General features: G+C 40.3%; 2 protein-coding genes across 3 annotated transcripts; one reads left to right on the top strand and one right to left on the bottom strand.

Moving 5' to 3' along the window:
• The first annotated feature begins 423 nt into the window (after window positions 1-423).
• Window positions 424-10,507, top strand: ttc23 (tetratricopeptide repeat domain 23). 2 transcript variants are annotated; one of them, XM_010784858.1, is made up of 11 exons: window positions 424-605; window positions 921-1,036; window positions 1,541-1,664; window positions 2,028-2,184; window positions 2,279-2,404; window positions 6,137-6,308; window positions 6,456-6,561; window positions 6,899-7,026; window positions 7,171-7,320; window positions 8,912-8,994; window positions 9,140-10,507. In XM_010784858.1, the coding sequence occupies exons 2-11, from the start codon at window positions 968-970 to the stop codon at window positions 9,249-9,251; spliced, it is 1,227 nt and encodes a 408-aa protein (XP_010783160.1). In that variant the 5' UTR covers window positions 424-605; window positions 921-967; the 3' UTR covers window positions 9,252-10,507. The 2 variants fall into 2 exon arrangements, with proteins under 2 accessions (XP_010783160.1, XP_010783159.1); XM_010784857.1 differs by having other exon boundaries at window positions 859-1,036.
• synm (synemin, intermediate filament protein) lies at window positions 9,481-17,346 on the bottom strand. Its single transcript, XM_010784859.1, has 4 exons — window positions 16,425-17,346; window positions 15,193-15,317; window positions 13,594-13,673; window positions 9,481-13,348 (listed from the first exon to the last, which is right to left on the bottom strand). The coding sequence occupies exons 1-4, from the start codon at window positions 17,220-17,222 to the stop codon at window positions 11,343-11,345; spliced, it is 3,009 nt and encodes a 1,002-aa protein (XP_010783161.1). The 5' UTR covers window positions 17,223-17,346; the 3' UTR covers window positions 9,481-11,342.
• Between the last annotated feature and the right edge of the window lie 677 nt (window positions 17,347-18,023).

The raw sequence follows: 18,023 nt of genomic DNA, 5'->3' as shown, positions 1-18,023 counted from the left end.
TAGGAAAACTTGGAAAAAATAGATGTTGAAACAACATTTTGACACAGGAGATCAAACACATATGTGAGGCAATTATGACCTGATAGAAGACCATAACTTAATCAATGTATTTGTTTTTCTTCTTTCTTCTTCTGCAAATTTACTGGCAAATGTTATCATACCACAAACTGTAATGTTTCCAATTAATCTAATTAGTTATAATAGAAGTAACTCTGGGAAATAATCCATGTCCCCAAACTCTTAGAATAACAATTTAATATTAAATTATAAGTAGATAATTTGTAGATCATTTAATACATTTTTTTTAAATTGTGTACATCAAACAAAACTAACAATCATTTGCATGTCATGTGTTTTCGGTTATTTTAGCCACAACCATTGTAATGCTATGATAATGAAACATTTAAAGCGGCAGAGCAGCAGCAGTAAGTCACGCTAGCCGGTGTAGCCATGGATGTATAAAGAGAGTGTAACCAAGGAAACAAAAAACCGGAAAATACACAAACGGCTGATGGCGCGGTAACGTTACGTCGATTGAGTTGAAATATGGCTGATTATAACGCAATGACAAAAACAAGACCCAACTCCTCCGAGTCTCCAGCTGAGTAAGTGATTTCTTCTTAGCTAAGCTAACGTTCGTGCTTCTGTTGATGACCACTGGTAAATGTTGATGGTAGGCTAACGTTAGCTTCTTACTTCCAAACAAGTCCAAAACAGTAAGGCTTTTCTGAAGGAATTAGTTGAGGGTTACTTTGTGGGTGTCATGACCCCGCTTTCATTCCACACACATCGGTGTCCCACAAATGTTCGCCCATCTTTTGAATAATGTATTTTATTTGTACCTGACCAAACTTGTAGATCCCCTGAAAGCATGGGAAGCACCAGCAGGGGCGTGAATGCATCTCCTTCCTGTTACTCAGATGTGTTGAACGCATCACAAACAGGATATGCTAAGAAGGAATTTATTATGATGGCACCTGAAGAAAAGCTCAAACACTTCAACAGACGAGCTCAGGCCTGTGAAGACAACCAAGAGGTGGGTACAGTACAGTAATGGGTCAATTATACCACACACTGGGATTCTTCAAAGGGAAACCTGATTATTCCTATACAATACAAGTATCCAGGTGTTTCTGGCCATCTACAGTATGTGCAAGTGTGTATGAGGCATTATTTTATTTATCAGTAGAGAATGAACAGAAAGGTGGTTAAGATGTAAACATTTAGCAGCATCTTGGTTTCTATCAGAGTTTCAGAGTATCACGTTTTTTTAAAACTAGGATAAGGACTTGCAGTTAACATAATTAAGATGTTAAACAAAACAACAACAAAACAGGATACTCATATGAATCAACCGGCACTCACAGTTGATATTGATATTGATATTGAGCTTTACATTTAAATGTATTTGATCTATTGATAAATTGTTTATCAGTCAATTGAAAATACGTTTGATACCGAGAAATATTTTTAAATAGTTTCAAATGCAGTGATTGAAGTAATTTGATGCTTATTAACAGTTTTTACTGTATCTGTTCAGTTTGATGCTTGCATACAGGACCTGGTGCGTTGTGTGGCTTTGACTAGGCTGGTTTATGGGGATGGACATCTGAAAGTAGCCCAGGCCCATGCCAGACTGGCTCAAGCATATTTCCAATTCAACGGTAATTGTAATACTGTTAGTAGGCCTACATTTAAAGTTTTATTATGAAATTGATTTTCAAAGAGTTGTCACTTACACAAACCATAGTCCTGATTCACCTATAAAGCAGGAGCCTGCTATATTACCTTAGACAGGTGCCACATATTTGGTTGAAAAGGCAAAGTAGGAGGCCATTTTTCAAGATGTCACACTTCACACCAGACTTATGAATCTATGTAGATGCCCATGGTTTATATTGAGATGGGTGAAACATGAGTCATGTTTCATATGACCATCTAATGTTAGGTAATTGTGGATAATGTTGAGATTTAGAGTTTGCATGCTGTTCAATTTACAATCCCTTATGGTTGCTTTGTTCCCTCAGGCTGGGGACTGCAGGCCCAGGAGCACTCTGCCCTGGCCAGAGATCTGCTTCCTTTCTGCTCCTCCATCTCCTCTGGCAGAGGTGAAAAGCATGAGGTTCTCCTGTGTCTTTTGAACATACACCTCATTCAGGGAGGCGCTTCACTTCTGACAGTCAAATATCCTTGCCCTGAAGGGTTTTGCAATAATGTATGTGATTGACTGAAGTATCATATCAGGATAAAACGAAATAGTTCCTTGACTCTTTTCAACTCTCGAGGAGGCACAATCCTCTTTTCTTGAGGCAGAAGAAGTTCTTGAGGAGCTTCATCCACAGGGTGGCATCAACCAGGAAGAGAAGATGAGGACTGAGCTGGAAATCTCCACTGGTCTATCCAGGTACAGTAGCATTACATTTATTTCAGCAGATATCTTGCAAAATAGAAAAGTGGTAATTTTAGATTAAAAGATGCATTGCATCCTATTGTATGAAATATAAGCTGAGCCAAACAACTTGATATCTACAGAGGGGATTCATAACAAACTCATAATTCTCAAATGCAGCATTTCACTTTTAAATATGGCCACAAGATGGCGACACATTCCTGTATTTTGCAAAAAAATCAACCTTTTACGTGGTTTTTGTATTATTTCCTCACTAAGTCATGCTAGTGAAAACAACATTATTTAAAAGTCAGGATTTCCCCTTGTGGTTGTCCATTCTACTCAGCAGTCAGCGTGGGTGTGTTGATGCTGGGTGGAGACGTTTCTGGTATCCTCTCAGCCAGTCACTGCTCAACTAGAGGCACTCTTTTATAAAAGCATTTCTCCTTATTCTTTCTTCCTTTTTTCCTTTCTCTCCCTCTTTAATTATTAACTCCCCTCACCACACATACCCCTCTTGGACATTGCATTAACAGTCTGGTTGACTGGTTGATTTTTTTCTATAGCCATTAAATTCTCAGTTAAATGTAAGCCGCTTTGTTTACTTCACGCTGAGTACCATTACAATATTATTGATTTGTGTCCACCTTTTTACAAATGCATTTGTAACCTAGTTGTGGTATTGACAACAGAGGTCTCAAATGTAATACTACATGCTCAGGAGAAGATTAAAGACTTAGTGGATCATGGTGAGGACACCTTTACCTCAAGTGTGGGACTGTTCTGGGACTGTGATCTGTTCAGAGACTGTTTAGCCTGGCAAATAAAAATAGCAGCCAGTTGGCAGTTTAGATCACTGTGGGTGTAAAATTAGGCCAGGAAATGAAGTATAACTTTACCTGGGTTAAGGTCACCCCATGAATGTATTTGTATCCTGTTAAGCCTTGTATGTGAATGTTATAATTTACAAATGAGTAACTAACCTTTGTGAAATTGCAAAACCTGTCAAACTGAAAATACAGTCCTATCTCAAAATATAAAACATTTTATTAGCTTACAATGACTGTGCTATAAAGCCCTGTGACCTTACATTTCAGAGTTATTGTTTTTGTGAGGAGAACAATGTTTTCAGACTGTTTAACAAGTATCCAAGCAAAAACAGTGTTTATACAGGGGCCCCCATCTTACAGGTACGCTTTGTAAGTAGGATCCATTGTTTTGAAAATGCTGTTGCTAGGTAAACTGGGGCATTACTCCTGTAGCATTTAGAGTAAACAAACCCTATCAGCAGCTGAGGTGAGCTACACAAATAGGAATTTGTAAATTATGCCATCTTGTTCTGTTTCAGAGAGTCATAGTTTGTTTACACAATGTGTGTAATTGAAAAAATGTGCAAACTCTGGCTGATGTGTAAGCTTGCTAAATCTCTTTTGTTGGGGGATGACTAAGAATTTGGCATGCGTCTAAAGCTCCGTCAGTCAACACTGTTGTGATGGAGGGGAATGTTCCTACCAAAGCCAACTCAACTCTGCTATAGGTCCTCGTCCAAACATCCAGTTCGGTTTTAGATTCACACTCAAGGTGTGCACCTATGATCAGCTGCAGATGGAATATGTATTGTTAGGTTCAGATCTGTTGAGTGTGTGTTTCTGTCTGTCTGTGTGTTTGTTTCTTTGTGTTGTCATGCTCTTCAACTCTTTCTAACTGCTATCATAAATCTACATCTTACTTGACAGTTTTAATTGAATTAAACATGTTTAGAGTGATACATAAAATCTTCCAATAATCTGTCCACCCTAAATTATCATACATCCTTTCAATTGAAATGCACTCTATGTTAACCAGCTTTTTGCCAATGTTTCCGTTTAAGCTGTTGCATTGCTGTTAATGTATGCCATTGCCACGATTCACAGACACGGTTTTAACACACAGAATAGCCAAACTCCAGAGGTATTCCTATGCTTGAGGTCCAGTATCTGCTTGTATTCTTTCCAAAAAGGTATTTTAAAACCAGCAGGGGTTTAAATGGTGTGATTGACAATAACTACCCCAGACTGAACAGGTAGTTTTTTATTTCATATATTCTCTATAGTCCTTTAACCACATCAACATACCACAGAGATTTGCTTTTGGAGCAAGCTGTCTTTTACTTCGGCTTGGCCTTACAGTATGATTTTTCCCAGTGAAAGCCCTGAGCAACTTACGTCAACTATGTCCTGGAAACTTTTACAAAACAAGGCAGTGTGGCTAGCTTGGCAACACGTGTACAAATCCCTATTATATGAATTCACTGCCCTGTTGACTCTTAGTAGATTTTCAGTGGGATGTGGCATATTCCCCTCCTGCCAGGAAATGCGTTAGGATGCAAAGTGAATGAGAGGATAGAGGGGGATTGTCTCTGTTTGTCCATGCAGGCAGAATGGCAGGACTGAAGCCATTCTTTAATGCAGCTCCGATTCAGCCATCACTGCTGCCCAAAAAGGATCCCAAGTTCCTGCCCTATGAATACATACAGTATAGGTGGGGCACTCCTGACATCCATCATAGCATGTTAGGATAATCATGGATTCATGGAAAGTGTTCAGTAATGAGCCATCACAGTGTTTATGTACCATGTGCTGCTGACATTTAAACATTTACCCATGAATACCCAGATTCATGTGGGCTTGGGATGTGAGCATGACATCATAGGATCGAGCTTAGACTTTAGGTTCCCACGTAGGCTGCCCAGCTTCAATATACTGCATGCACTCAGTACTGGGCCTGCTGGATACAAAATTAAATCTAATTGCATGAAACCCATATAAGCCGTTCAGATAGTACATACAACTATACTCAGTGGAGTTTGCAGTTTAAATTTGTGAGCAGGGGGTTTCCTGTTCTGCAGTGTGACAACAATGTAGGAAGAGATTTTACTTAGTGAGTGGTGTGCCCTTTGAGAAAGACCACCCCCACAACAGGAGAGATAAATTACCTTTAGAGTCCATTCGATGGTTTCAGCTGTTAGTAGAGTAGCCTGATGCTATCCAGAGTCCTTGCAGCCATCGTCTCATCCTCTCTCACCATGATACTCTGTAGACTCAAAACATGTTGTTCTAACAGATCTTGTTAAATATGTAGAACTCTGAGCAACCGTTGTCCCATTAAGGACCATGCTCTAATCTTCATTCATTTGCTTTAGTGGTTCCCATCCCCTTATTTGGACATTGAGACTCTTAACACTGCAGGAGCAGTTTGTCAGAGTCCGAGAAGATGTAGGTAAAGTAAGGGTGTTAAGAACTAGTTGAGACTGTTAGAGACACATATAAGGATACAATTAAAAGGTCAATGTGCAAGCTTTCCCTTTTATAGTCTGCAGTACAACAGGCTTCAAATGCAGCCATCAGCCAAAAAGCCTTCACCACTCTGCAGAGCCCTGTTTTGGCTGAAGCTCAAGCCGTTACTTGTTATAATATAAAGCAGGATAATGAAGTAAAAGGCTTGTGGGTATATACTGTACACTAAATAATAAATACAGAGTGTTATAAATAGCATACTGTATGTAATGTTTCTGTGTAACAGTCAAGTACACTTTGGCAGAGCAGGTGTTTTCACACACAGGAATGCAGTCTAACTACTTGAAGAGTACCCTATCTATCATAACTCTGCCCTCCTGCCTTTTATAGTGGGCTGAACTGGTCACTGTCATTGTGTTTGTCTTTCAGTATCTGACAGTCATTCCATTTGTATGTCCATTCTGCTCTATAGGGTCTATAGGAGACAGAACAGACCAGAGGATGCATTAAGGCAGTGTGAGAAGTCTCTGCAAGTGCTGAAGGAGTGTGGTAAGCCAGAGAAGACATGTTCCGTCTACAGGGACATGGCTGCCATCGAACAGGACAAAGGTCATTTGGACCGAGCCATAGAGCATCTCTCCAAGGCAAGGGGCATATCACTCAAACAGCACAATGTATATAAACAGAGGAAGAATTCTTGTTGTGGGGCCATGTCTTGTTGTTAGGTAATGTTCCAACACCTCTTATTTGGTGATATGTGATATCTTTTTTCATGTGGGTGTTTCTGCTAGGCTCATGCCATTGCTATGAGTCACAGCCCAGAGGAGCTGGAGGGGGCTCAGATCTGCCACAGCCTGGCTCTCCTCCTTTCTGCTGCAGCAGAGCCCCGTCACAATGGTGAGTTTATGCTATAGGCCTGGGCAATATGCAAGAAGGGGTTAATTAGTCTTCCCTTTTGTGACATTCTTTAAGCTGATGTTAAGGAAACCCCACTTATAATAGCCTCATTTAACACTTACCCAGGTTCATTCAAGCCATTATGATTTACCCATTTCAGCTGTTTCTTGGCTAATGGTAGCAATGTGAAGCATCTCAAAAGTAACAAAATCTATTTAAAAAAAAATCATGTTGCATGGATTCTATGGCAGTATTATATTTTCATTTATTCTCTCAAATATTGCTACCATTGAAGTTAACCTGCATAGTTTGTATGTTCTTCCCTGTGATGTTTCAGACTCTGCAGGTCTCTACTTTGAGCAGAGTCTAAGTGCGTACAAACACTGTGCAGGCCCTCAGGATCCTGCCTTTCTCACGGCCCAGGATGATTTCTGTCGTTTCCTCCTCCTCAGTGACCAGCAAGAGGTTACACACAAACATACACACACTTACAATTACACCTCTATGTTTAAAGAGCCACACAATGGAAAGTCTATTAAGGTCAGGGTATGTATTCCACCTGCTAACCCGGAAAGTGATGATTAACCTATTTTCAATGTTCCATTTCAGAGATGTGTGGAGATCCAGAGAGCTTCTCTTGCGACAAAGAGATCTACTTTTGGTGATCTGAGTGCTGGGGTAGCAGACACCCTTCAGCTGATAGGAAGTGTAGAGATGAGTGAGGGCAGGGTGAAGCAGGCCCATAGGACCATGACAAAGGTAATATCAAATTACATAACACAAAAACTAATGTTAGCCTGCTTGGATACAACCTGTAAGTGCATATTATAAATACTGCATGGGGTAACATGACATTGTCCCTGCCAGATTCTTTAGGAGGGTTTAATAAAAGTCAAGGAGTCAGCAGGTGTGTCCATCTAAACCAGTGAGAGGCCAGTGCAAAATATACTCACAAAGAGTCCCGGTCTATTTCTAACATCCTCCCTGAAGCTCAGTGCTATCAGTGGTGTTCTAATATTGGAAGAGTGCAGTGTGCAGAGCTGCTGTCTCTGGTGTAAAATATCACACACAGGGACTTTGTGTTTCCTCGTTCTGGATGGAGACGGACAGATGGGCAACACAACTTTGGCTGTTTGCTAACTGCTGTCAATTAAAGGGACACTGACCCCAATTAGTGAGGGCATGGCATTATGTCCTTCGAAACAACAGTGACATTCCTATGTATTTCAACACACATGCACTGAAAACACAGCAGCCTTTCACCATGTATCTCCTCTGTTACTTTATTCCTTATGTAATGTGTTTTTTGTTTTTCACATACTGTAGCACTGCATATGTTTTCCATATGAGCTCAGTTCTGCCGCTCATCAAATATACTAAAATACACCAGTGAATGGGGGTTTCTTGGTACTAGTAACAACATGCCTCTAAGTAAAAGGGGCCTGGTTGCTATGTTGTTTTGTTTTGACATCTAAGATGCCAGTGCAGGGGGGTCTTGGACAGGGTATATCAGGACTCTCTCTACACCCACAATGCTGCTAACCTTTCTGAAGCACAATGACGCAGAGCAGATATGTCAACATGAAACCATCTGCACTCTGATTAAGAAACTTTGTTTTTCCAAAGGAAACCTGGCTCATACAGCAAATACAGAACATATGATCAACTAAAAAAACACAGCGAACAATGGCACACACAGACACACACTTCACATATTCCCTTTCAACTGTAGTGCTTTGGGAAAAAAAGACCTTCCATTACATCAACCTTAGCAACAGCAAAAACATTCAGGAGGCCACATGGATCTGTTCCAGGTTACAGAGTGTTTTCACTTTGCCTGGTGAAGAGAGACACTTTTCTCTTTCCATATTTTTTATAAAACTGTCTTCACATCTTGTTATTTATGGTAAATGGTGAAATGACAAGCAGGCTTTTTTCAAAGTCCATTGCACAATTATTTGAGCGCAATGTTATTAAATGCCTGTGTTTGTGATTAACTTTTCTGGGTTCTGTTAAATAACGCAATATTTTCTGATGTCGAGATTAGAAGTTCTTGAGTTTCCTCTTATTTGATTGGATCAGAAAAAAGTAGGAGGTCTTAAAGTTGAGTTAATCTCCTCAGGTTCATGGGTTGGTGATTCCTAAATCTATCAGATCCCCCTCATGTTGAGTGGTCAGCACAGGTGTTATCTAAACCTTTGGCTGCAACAGTAGTTATTTTGGGGTGTTTGGTGTATTTAAATGTTGCTAGGAAGGAAGTGTTAAGTGTCCCTTCAAGTATGAGTTGCACTTCTGAACTTCCACTGAGCACTTATTCTGCTGTCGTAACTGTTTTTATTTCAAATTTCAGTGCCTGGAGATCCAGAGTTTGTTGTACGGTTCTCAGCACAAGAAGACAAAAGCTACACAAAAAGCTGTGGACATGCTGGCCCGGTAAATCTTCTGAAATATTTAGAGTTTAAATCATATGTGATACATTTCCTATGAACTGATTTTACAATAAGAGAATGCTTTTAGGTTAGAGGAATGCATTGAAATAACAGACCCATGTTTCAGTATGTTGATGTATGTTCTGCAGAGCCCCCGAGATGGCTGAGAGACAGAAGAGGCGAGGTAGAAGGAAAACAAATCAGACACAGTCAGTTGCACCATCCGCTGGCAATGATGGACACTCAATGTCTGACCCCTAAAATGTGAATAGTTGATTATTTTGTCAGAACAATGCAGGTTTGGAACGGATATTTGTCTACTGATATTTGTATTTAAAAAGTTTGTCTTGCTTTTACTGTATATAATAACACAGGCAGCTACCAATGTTGAAAATGAGCTTTAGTGACTTGATATATCTACTGGAATAACGTGATATTGAGTAACATTGGTGATATAAGTAAGCTTTGAAGAAATACCCACACTCAGAAATCATACTCACAATAGATTTTAATTGTGTTAATCAATTTCCAAATAAGGGCTGGAACCTTTTTCACCAATAAGCAATAATGACAATTGTTAAATATAAATCATTATGTCAATAAAAGCAATGATGTTTTAATAACATATATTGAACATTTGACTCATTAAACTTTCTTTATATATCAATACATGTTCTGTATGCTGATGTAAAACATTTGAATACAAAGAAATGGCACATTATCCAGATGACACTTTGTACATAGATGCACATATTCCTAATTAAGCCACAAGTTAAGTGCACTGATGTACATATTTTATTTCAATTACTGCAGTTTGCAAAATGTATGGAAATATGCTGTCTCTGGGCACTTAAATGCAAGTCTTTTTAATTGAAGTTTCATCCAGAGTATTTCTAAAAATTAACATAATTATTAAGCATTCATGCTTAACTTTGTGTTTTTGCACATTTCTTTAACATAATAGTGCCAAGAAGCCAACCTGTGAAGAAATGACTAAATAGTTACAAAGTGTACATTTTGCAGACACTTAGACAAATGTGCACGACTAAACTGTAATCATAGTGGACCATTTCTGCCTCTGCAACTAGTACGCCACACAACAAAACCTAATGAGCAGTCAATGCCGCTAAGCTGCTGATCCAAAAATAGTCACTCACGGTCATGGACACACGTATGTACGAGCAAAGGTGAATCCTTCCTGTCAACACTGTGACGCCAACGAATGCTTACGAGCCAAAAGGCGTCCAGACAAGACATACTGTACATCAAACTACATGTGATTATATGTTCAACACTATCACTGTTTCCTTTTTAATTAATTACATTTCTTTTACTCCGTCCTTTCATCTTAGTATTTCACCCTCTAAAATTGACAACCCTATTTTAGTGTTCTAAATGGTATGATTTGCCATTATAAGTTCCCAGCTCCCTAACTACATGTTTGCTGTTGTAGAATTAGAAATGTAAGATACTGACACACACCATGTAAAGACACATTTCACAAACCCATTCCACAAAGATTACATTGATAATGTAACTAGGCTTTGGTTGTATATTAGGCAACATTTTTGTTCTAATTAGTCAACATTTGCCATTAGTTGTGAGTAAAGCTAAATCTTCTTAAAATAACTGACAGTTATTTACTTCAAAGTCACTTTTAAGTGTCACATACAACACACTTCAATCGCAGCTTTCAGACTTGCAAAGTTTCTTAAGACAAGCTACCCTCTTTTTGTCAACACTATATACCATTCTCAGCTCCAAGCTTCACTATATGCTGCACACGTCACTGACCACTGCTTCAAAAAAAACGCCTGTGTTCCAGGATGCAGTATACTAAAACCATTTCATCTGGCAGCCGAGCCAAAGTAAAAAAAAAAGAATGAAAGCTTCAATCAGCAAACAGTTCACAGCAACTCAGAACTCCAACATTTTGTTGGCTTGATGTGGGGAGTTGTAAACTGCAGAACGGGCAGTTTAAGATGTGCAGCAAGGGTCAGTACAAAAATATAGAAATCTAGAGAGAATAAATGAACATCTTTGATAATAAACGGCATTCTGTATTAACTGTTAACAAATATCAATGCGGAAGAGGATCAGGACCCATGCTGTTTTTTTTATAGTAATATTGCAAATTGTATTACCATAAAAACATGTGTAAGTCCGGCCATTGTTACTAAATAATTGAAATTAATCAGTATAAGAGCTCACCAAAATCAATCTGATATATGTTTAACTGCAAAGCCTTAGATCATTATTATAGTGTCTGCTGCATTAATGCTATGTGTGTGGACTGCTGTGTTAAAACGACCGCTGCACTTGAAATAGTAGCATTGGTAAGCACTTAGTTTGTTAATCATCTGTCGGCCTTTCAAGGTAGAGAGTTGCAACTTTTTTCTGATGAGAGATCTTCACTGGGCTGTGCCCGGCCTGAGAGAGCAGCTCCTGCTCTGAGGTGGCCTCAGCATGGCTGCCCTCTACGTCCATCTGGAAGGTGAAGGACTTTTCTGATGGGCCCAGTTTGATGTGTTTCTCAGTGACTTCAGATGAAAAGCCTCCTTCGCTAGTAAAGCCTTCAAACTCTTCACCAGTAACAAAATCCTCTTCTTTGGAGCCTCTAAAGCTGTATCCCCCTCCTGCCCCCCCCTGGAAGGCTTTCTCAAGCCCCGGGTTAGAAGATCTGAGCACTGCCATGATCTGCTCTTCAGACATATCACCTTCTGCCTCCAGCAGCCCAGAGTCTTCCAGACTTTGCGAGACGTTGAGCTCTGCAACTATAGTCATGTTGCCGTTGTCACTTGACTGTGTGACCTTTTTGACTTCCACATTCTGTGAACCATCGCTATTCACTTTTGAGAGGAAAGCCAACTCCTCCTTCAGTGGACCTGACACTGAGCTTTGTAGCTTCTCCAGAGCTCCCTTTAGCTGCTCTCTGGGCTCCAAAGAGTCCTCCCTCAGGAACTCCAGCATTGACTCCTGCACTACAGGGGAGACGCAAACCTCCTCTTCAATGATGCACTCTGGAAAACTATCCTTGACAAATGAGTGATCATCTGACATGAACTGGTGTTCGTCACTTTCCTCTACAATCCCTCTTTTGGATGGAAGACCTTCGTCCTGGTAATACCTCTCATCTGACAGGTCATCTACCATACCATAATGTCCATATGAGGTGATGCCACCACCGTCGTCGATTTCAGAAAGATTATCATCTGGTGTGGAGACAAAGTACTCATCTGGCTCTTCATGGGAGAAATATGAAGATTCACTCTGTCTAGAAACCTCCCGGACATCGAACCCACCTTTGAAGTGATCGGTCACCTCCTCACGGTCACTCCTCGGAACTTGAGCCTCATGAGGGATATTTTCTAGCTCCTCAATTTGAAAATATGTTGAGGAGGGCTCATAAAAAGTAGATCTCGACTCAAACTCAAGATCCTCATCATCGTAAGAGTCCACCGGTTCCTCAATGATTTCCACATTGACAGACTTATTTTCCAAGTTTCCACTTGCCTGCAGGCCACTCAGCAAGTTCTGGATCATGCTTCCTGTTGGTGTGTCCTTGATATCTTCCAGTGACACCTTCATAATCCCTTGGCTCAGTAAATCCTCCAGTACAGAGTCCTCGGACAAATCAAGCTCTTCTTCCACTTTGGACACCAACACAATCTGTGTCTTAGTTGTTCCATCTTCCTGCTCAGTTTTCTCCACATGGTAGCTTAGCTGGGATTCTCCAGGGGAGCTAACCCTAGCTTCCAAACCTTCTGGTCTCATCGCCTTCTCAATAATCTCCTCTACAGACACAGAATTTAAAATCTTTCTCTCAATAGGGACAATTGTAGACACTGTTTTCCATTCGTCATCATCTTTCTCTTTTTCATCTGACACTTGCTTTTTGTTTTCTGCCTCAGTTTTCTTGCTCAGGCTCATCATTTGCGGGGACACCACCCTCACTGATCTGGTATCAGTAGAAGAGGAAGTCTTGTGACTGGCTTGATCCTCCATCTTTTTGATCTCATCAGTGTTTTCCTCTACTTCTGTTTTCTGGACATGTTGTTTCATTTGGTATTCACTCTGGCTTGTCGGTTTATCTTTGGTGACAGAGGTGGTCGTGGTCGCAGGGGTGGAAGCCCGAGATTTGGTGAATGAGATCATGTCCCTTCTAGATGCAGGACTCTGATGCCGAGCTCTGGCTGCAACTGAAATAGGAATGACCCTGGAGGGACTCGTGGATCCAGAGGAAGGCAGAGGAGATCTTGTCAGGTTTGAAGTTGGCGGTGTATACCTGGTATTTGTGTGTTGTCTGCTGGTTGAGGTGGAAGCTCTTTGAGTGTAGGGCAGAGCAGGCATCCTTATATCTGAGACAGGAAATGAATGAATATTTAGGTAGATACTTAAAGGAATACTTTGAACATTTTGGAATTACGCTTATTTGCTTTCTTGGTAAGAGATAAGAAGATCCAAACCAATCTCAAATGAGAGTGGTATTGATCTTCTCATGTAACTATTAGCAAGAGTATATTGCTAAAATGTCAAACTATTTCTAGACAATAAGGTTAAGTGAGCAACATGTCACAACTATAAATCATTTGAAATACGTTACCTATTATTCTTTCTCGTTGCTGTGGAGTCACCCTCCTACGAGTGTCTTGCAGATCCATTCTCTCACCTTCCAGGAGAGCCCTGAACAAATAAAAGAAACATATTTAAAGACGAGGGTAAATAAGACATTATATACAGTATCTCTGAAAATAAATTGAATAGGAGGATAACTCCTATTCAATTTGTTTTACCCAATATAGTATTTAAAAGACCAAAGACAAATACCTCACGAGACGGTGTACATCATTCAGATCTGCCATCTCAGCCCCCTCAAACTAAACGCAACAGGCTTACAAGAAAGTATGGACCCAGGACCTGGCCATATAGGGTGGTAATCATCAAAATCATAAAGGGCCAATGTCATGTGATAAAGACCTTGTAATAATTAGCTTTAGCAGCTCACCTATCCTTGGCTATGCCTAAAAAAAAAGTAAAACAGCAAACCAACGTGCCTTGAAAAGGAACAACCTCTCCGGAGACCGCCTTCCGAAAGACTGACCTAAAAATAACAGTACAACGGGGGCGGACCACATTTCCCCACGAATCCCAAAGCAAAAGCTGACTTGTGACACACACAAAACGACATACCGCTGCCTCGTCTCTGAGAAAACATTCTGTCTATTCCAAAACTTCATAACAAACCATGTTTGCCTGCATATCGTCTGCCATAAAGAGACAGAGTGGAGCAGATAGTCCTAAGCACTACATGGGGGATGGCTCAATACTGTTAGCATTGTAGTTTCCTGAAAAAGGATTCAAACTTGTAAAGATGTCTTACAATATCAGGTAAGAGGTCATGATGTATTTGTGTGTGAATGGGGGAGTAGTTGGCGCCTGTGACATGCGTGAACTGTAGCGGGTGAATGGACAACGACAGCGGTGTGTAGCGGTGTACATTGCACTCTAAAACTGTAGGGGGGGCGCTAAATTACTGAATGTTACATTATGGTGCATAAACTGTTTATAAATAACTTTCAGTAAAAATGGTCTGTTAGTATGTGACCCGCTGTGTTAGGAGTAGAAGGCTAGACAGGATTTAAAATGCCAGATATAAATAACCCATAATAAACACTTAAAACTTAAACGAGAGAGAAAGTTTTAACAACTTATTAATTGTATGGTTAGTCATGGAAGTATTTGTAAAATGTCAGAGCTACTACAGTTTATCTAAGTAAAGTTCAGATTACTTAGTGTGGTCAGCCGGGCAGCCGCTTTCTATTTGTGTTTAATGAAATCACTAATTAAGCTAAGATTGACTTCAAGTAGTGGCAGCTGGTCAAACAAAGTCAACTTAAAAGCATGGAAATATCACTAAAAAGGAGGATGTAACTATTCACATACTAGTTATTTCTTAATTTACAAAAGAAAAAGAAAACTACTGAAACAAAACATTTCTGAGGGGGCTTGCTTGGTTTTCATACTCACACTTTAAAGTACATTTAATTTCCAGAATCTACAATAAAGCACTTGTGTAAATAATACAAATAAAGAGGGCTGAATTCCATTTAGCAGCTTGAGTTTTAGGGTGCTATCATGCAGTGTTTTCCCTACTATAACAAATACAAATGTAAAAATAAGACAAAATACATGAGTGTATTACCTGTAGGAAGCCACCTCCATGCCCAGGTCCATCCTGACCTGCAGAAGGTTCTGGTGGTCTTGCATCTTTTCTGCAATAGTGTCAGCCATCAAATTCCTCTCATGCTCCAACTGCTCAATAATCATCTGAAGGGGGAAAGGGGAAGAAAATCATAGTGAAAGTTTTCATGCTGCTTTTACAAATCTGTGGTCTGTCCATTGGGTATTATATACTGTTTTGTTTATCCCTGTAATTTAACTATAAACTACTGTAAGTGTGCTGCCTTGTTAACCACTGACCACCAAAGTTTGGTACTACATTTTATTTTACTGCAGCCTAAACTGTGCAAACTTGAAAATCTGTGTTTCTGAGTCCCCACTTTTTTTAAATTGTATTATAATGCCAAAATAAAGCAAACTGGCTGAATGTTATTGTCAAAATTAGGTCTGATCTCACTAGCATACTGCACAACAAACTTGGACCACCTAACCCAGTTATTGCTGTCATTTGTCCATGAACATTTTAATTCAATCAAAGGATGTCATTTTCACTTGTAATGTTACCACAGAGCTGTAACTGGAGAAATGTATGACCCATGAGTTCATTTGTAATTCACGGACCTGCTTAGTGCTCCATCTATAGGAGGCTAACATGGATTTGTCCGTCTGAAATCTAATTGGTTTAAGTGGCTGGAGTAATCTAGCACCTATAAAGTACTAGGGAGGTAAAATATTCAAGCTTTACAATCCTTTTATACTGAGGTCAAATGTTGCACGCGAGATCAACCGTGCTTTCAACAGTTAAAGGAACACAGACTGGGCAGGCACCACGTAATGTTGACTGTCATTATGTGTAAGGGTGGGGGGATTACATTTAAATCAAAGCCATACATTTAATTATACTTTCAGGACAGGCTGAAGGCAGAGGTATAATATATTTTAGGTTAGAAATATAAGCCTGCCCTTGATATAACTATTGCTGTTTATTCTTAACAAACAGGGTGATAATTTGCAGCAGCCTCTGAGCTGCATCTTTAAGCACAGTGGGTGTGGCAGGGACAGGAGGGAGTACCCTCCCCCTCTCCCATGGCTCAGTGGAGATATGTCTGATTATTTAATGGGTGTATCACATCTATATGTATTTTGGGACTTCTTAAAATAGAAAATAAATCTCCTAATCTTTGATTTCACTCAAATCTCTCTGCAAGATGAATATGGGCTGCCCTTTTGTTAGCCTGTTTGACTTTTCCTCACCTGATATTCACTGAAGTCCACCCTGAATTTCTCCTGCATGTGCATCAGCTCTTCTTCAAGATGGAACTGAATCTTCCCTTGTTTGTCGCCCTCTCTGCGTAATTTGTCCAACTCAGAGGCATACATCATCTTCTCCCTCTGAAGACCACTCATCCTCTCCTGGTCCTCTTTAATGGACTGCTCCATCTCCTCCACCTTCCTCTGGTACATATCAAAGGTCTCCATCCATCCTTCGGACAGACTGCGGGCATACTCCTGCACCTCCTCCATGGTGGCTGCAGGAGGCCCGCGGTAAGTTTGCGTGATGATGGGCACCATGCGGGAGTCCACCTGACGCCGCAGATGGACCTTTTCCTTTCTCTGCACTTCTTCCAAGCCTTTACTCTCATTTTCTAGTTGACACAAACGCTGCTGGAGTTCAACGTTGATCTTGTGCGCGTGCTGGAGCTCCTTCTCGCAGCCTTTCAGCTCGCCACTGATGTCCCTGCACACCCCAGTCTGCTCGCTGCAGAGGGACTGGATCATCTGCAACTCCCGCCATAGCTTCTCCCTCTCCATCTCAGCCTGGGACTTTTCAAACGACAGCTGCTCCACCATTCTCCTCAGCTCCCGCATCTCGCCCTTGCACTTGGGCTCCAATTCTGTCGTCTTTGCTTTTCTCAGTTTGTTTATTTCAGTAATAAGATGCACATTTTCCTGCTCCAGCTGCTTCGTTCGAGAGAGATACTGGAAAAGTCTGCTGTTGAGCTCCTGCAGCTGATGTTTCTCGCTCTCGAAAGTTCTCTTAAAAGGCATCATTTTGGTAATTAGTAAAAAAGTGAGTTTAAAGTCCTGTTTGTATATTACTCAAAGTGTCCCGGTCTCATTTGCGTGAGCGTCTTTGTTCACTGATGTACTTTGCGATCAGTGCCCTTTGACAAGTGCAGGAGGAGGGCGTGTCCTCCCTCAGGATCGCCCCGAGCGCGTCCGTTTCCCTGGCAGATGTTATGCTGAGTTTGGGTGCTGTCGGAAATATTATACTTGTTACAGTATAACCAAGAGTGTTGGGAAAACATCGTCGAGACTGTTAACTAAAGCTGGATGCTGAAAAATATAATTAAAATAATACGATGAGGAAATTAAACGTAGTCTAATTTAATTAAATGGGAAATACATTTGTTGTATTGTAGTCCTATAGTTGTTATGCTTTCTGAAATGTGAAATCTATATATTGTTTTATATCTATGTTGGCGATTCACGATGTTCTATCTTCAAAACTGCTTTATATTGATTGATTATAATGTAATAAAATTAACACACCATTGATTTTCAGTAATTGTGTTTATGAAATAACTAATTAATAAAACCTACGCCTATGTTTGTTCTGTTATTTAAATGTCGAAAAAACCAGTACATTGGATATTAGAACTAACTGGAGGACCCTGAATGCATCACTTCCACATAGACTTTTCACCGGGAAACGCCTCCCCCAAGCGGACATAAAGGTGAACTGTAGAGGCTAAATTTAACCCTGATGTTTTTCAGTGTGCTGATCCTAAAAGTGCGTAGCAAATTTTCTCCTTATTGACTTTGTCAACCTCACTGCGTTATGAGTCGAGA

The sequence above is a fragment of the Notothenia coriiceps genome, unplaced genomic scaffold (genome assembly GCF_000735185.1).
Source record: "Notothenia coriiceps isolate Sejong01 unplaced genomic scaffold, NC01 NC01_scaffold00026612, whole genome shotgun sequence".
Lineage (NCBI taxonomy): Eukaryota > Metazoa > Chordata > Actinopteri > Perciformes > Nototheniidae > Notothenia > Notothenia coriiceps.
The sequence above is the reverse complement of the archived record's forward strand: the minus strand, read 5'-3'. Positions and strand labels throughout refer to the sequence as shown.

Excerpts from the sequence above, each read along its gene's own strand:
- synm (XM_010784859.1), bottom strand. The coding sequence starts at position 17,222 with ATGATGCCTTTTAAGAGAACTTTCGAGAGCGAGAAACATCAGCTGCAG. Across the intron at positions 15,318-16,424 it reads TGGACTTCAGTGAATATCAG|ATGATTATTGAGCAGTTGGA; the intron begins GTGAGGAAAAGT and ends TTCCCCCTTCAG. Across the intron at positions 13,674-15,192 it reads ATGGAGGTGGCTTCCTACAG|GGCTCTCCTGGAAGGTGAGA; the intron begins GTAATACACTCA and ends TTATTTGTTCAG.
- ttc23 (XM_010784857.1), top strand. The coding sequence starts at position 547 with ATGGCTGATTATAACGCAATGACAAAAACAAGACCCAACTCCTCCGAG. Across the intron at positions 2,405-6,136 it reads ATCTCCACTGGTCTATCCAG|GGTCTATAGGAGACAGAACA; the intron begins GTACAGTAGCAT and ends TCTGCTCTATAG. Across the intron at positions 7,321-8,911 it reads CCCATAGGACCATGACAAAG|TGCCTGGAGATCCAGAGTTT; the intron begins GTAATATCAAAT and ends TTCAAATTTCAG.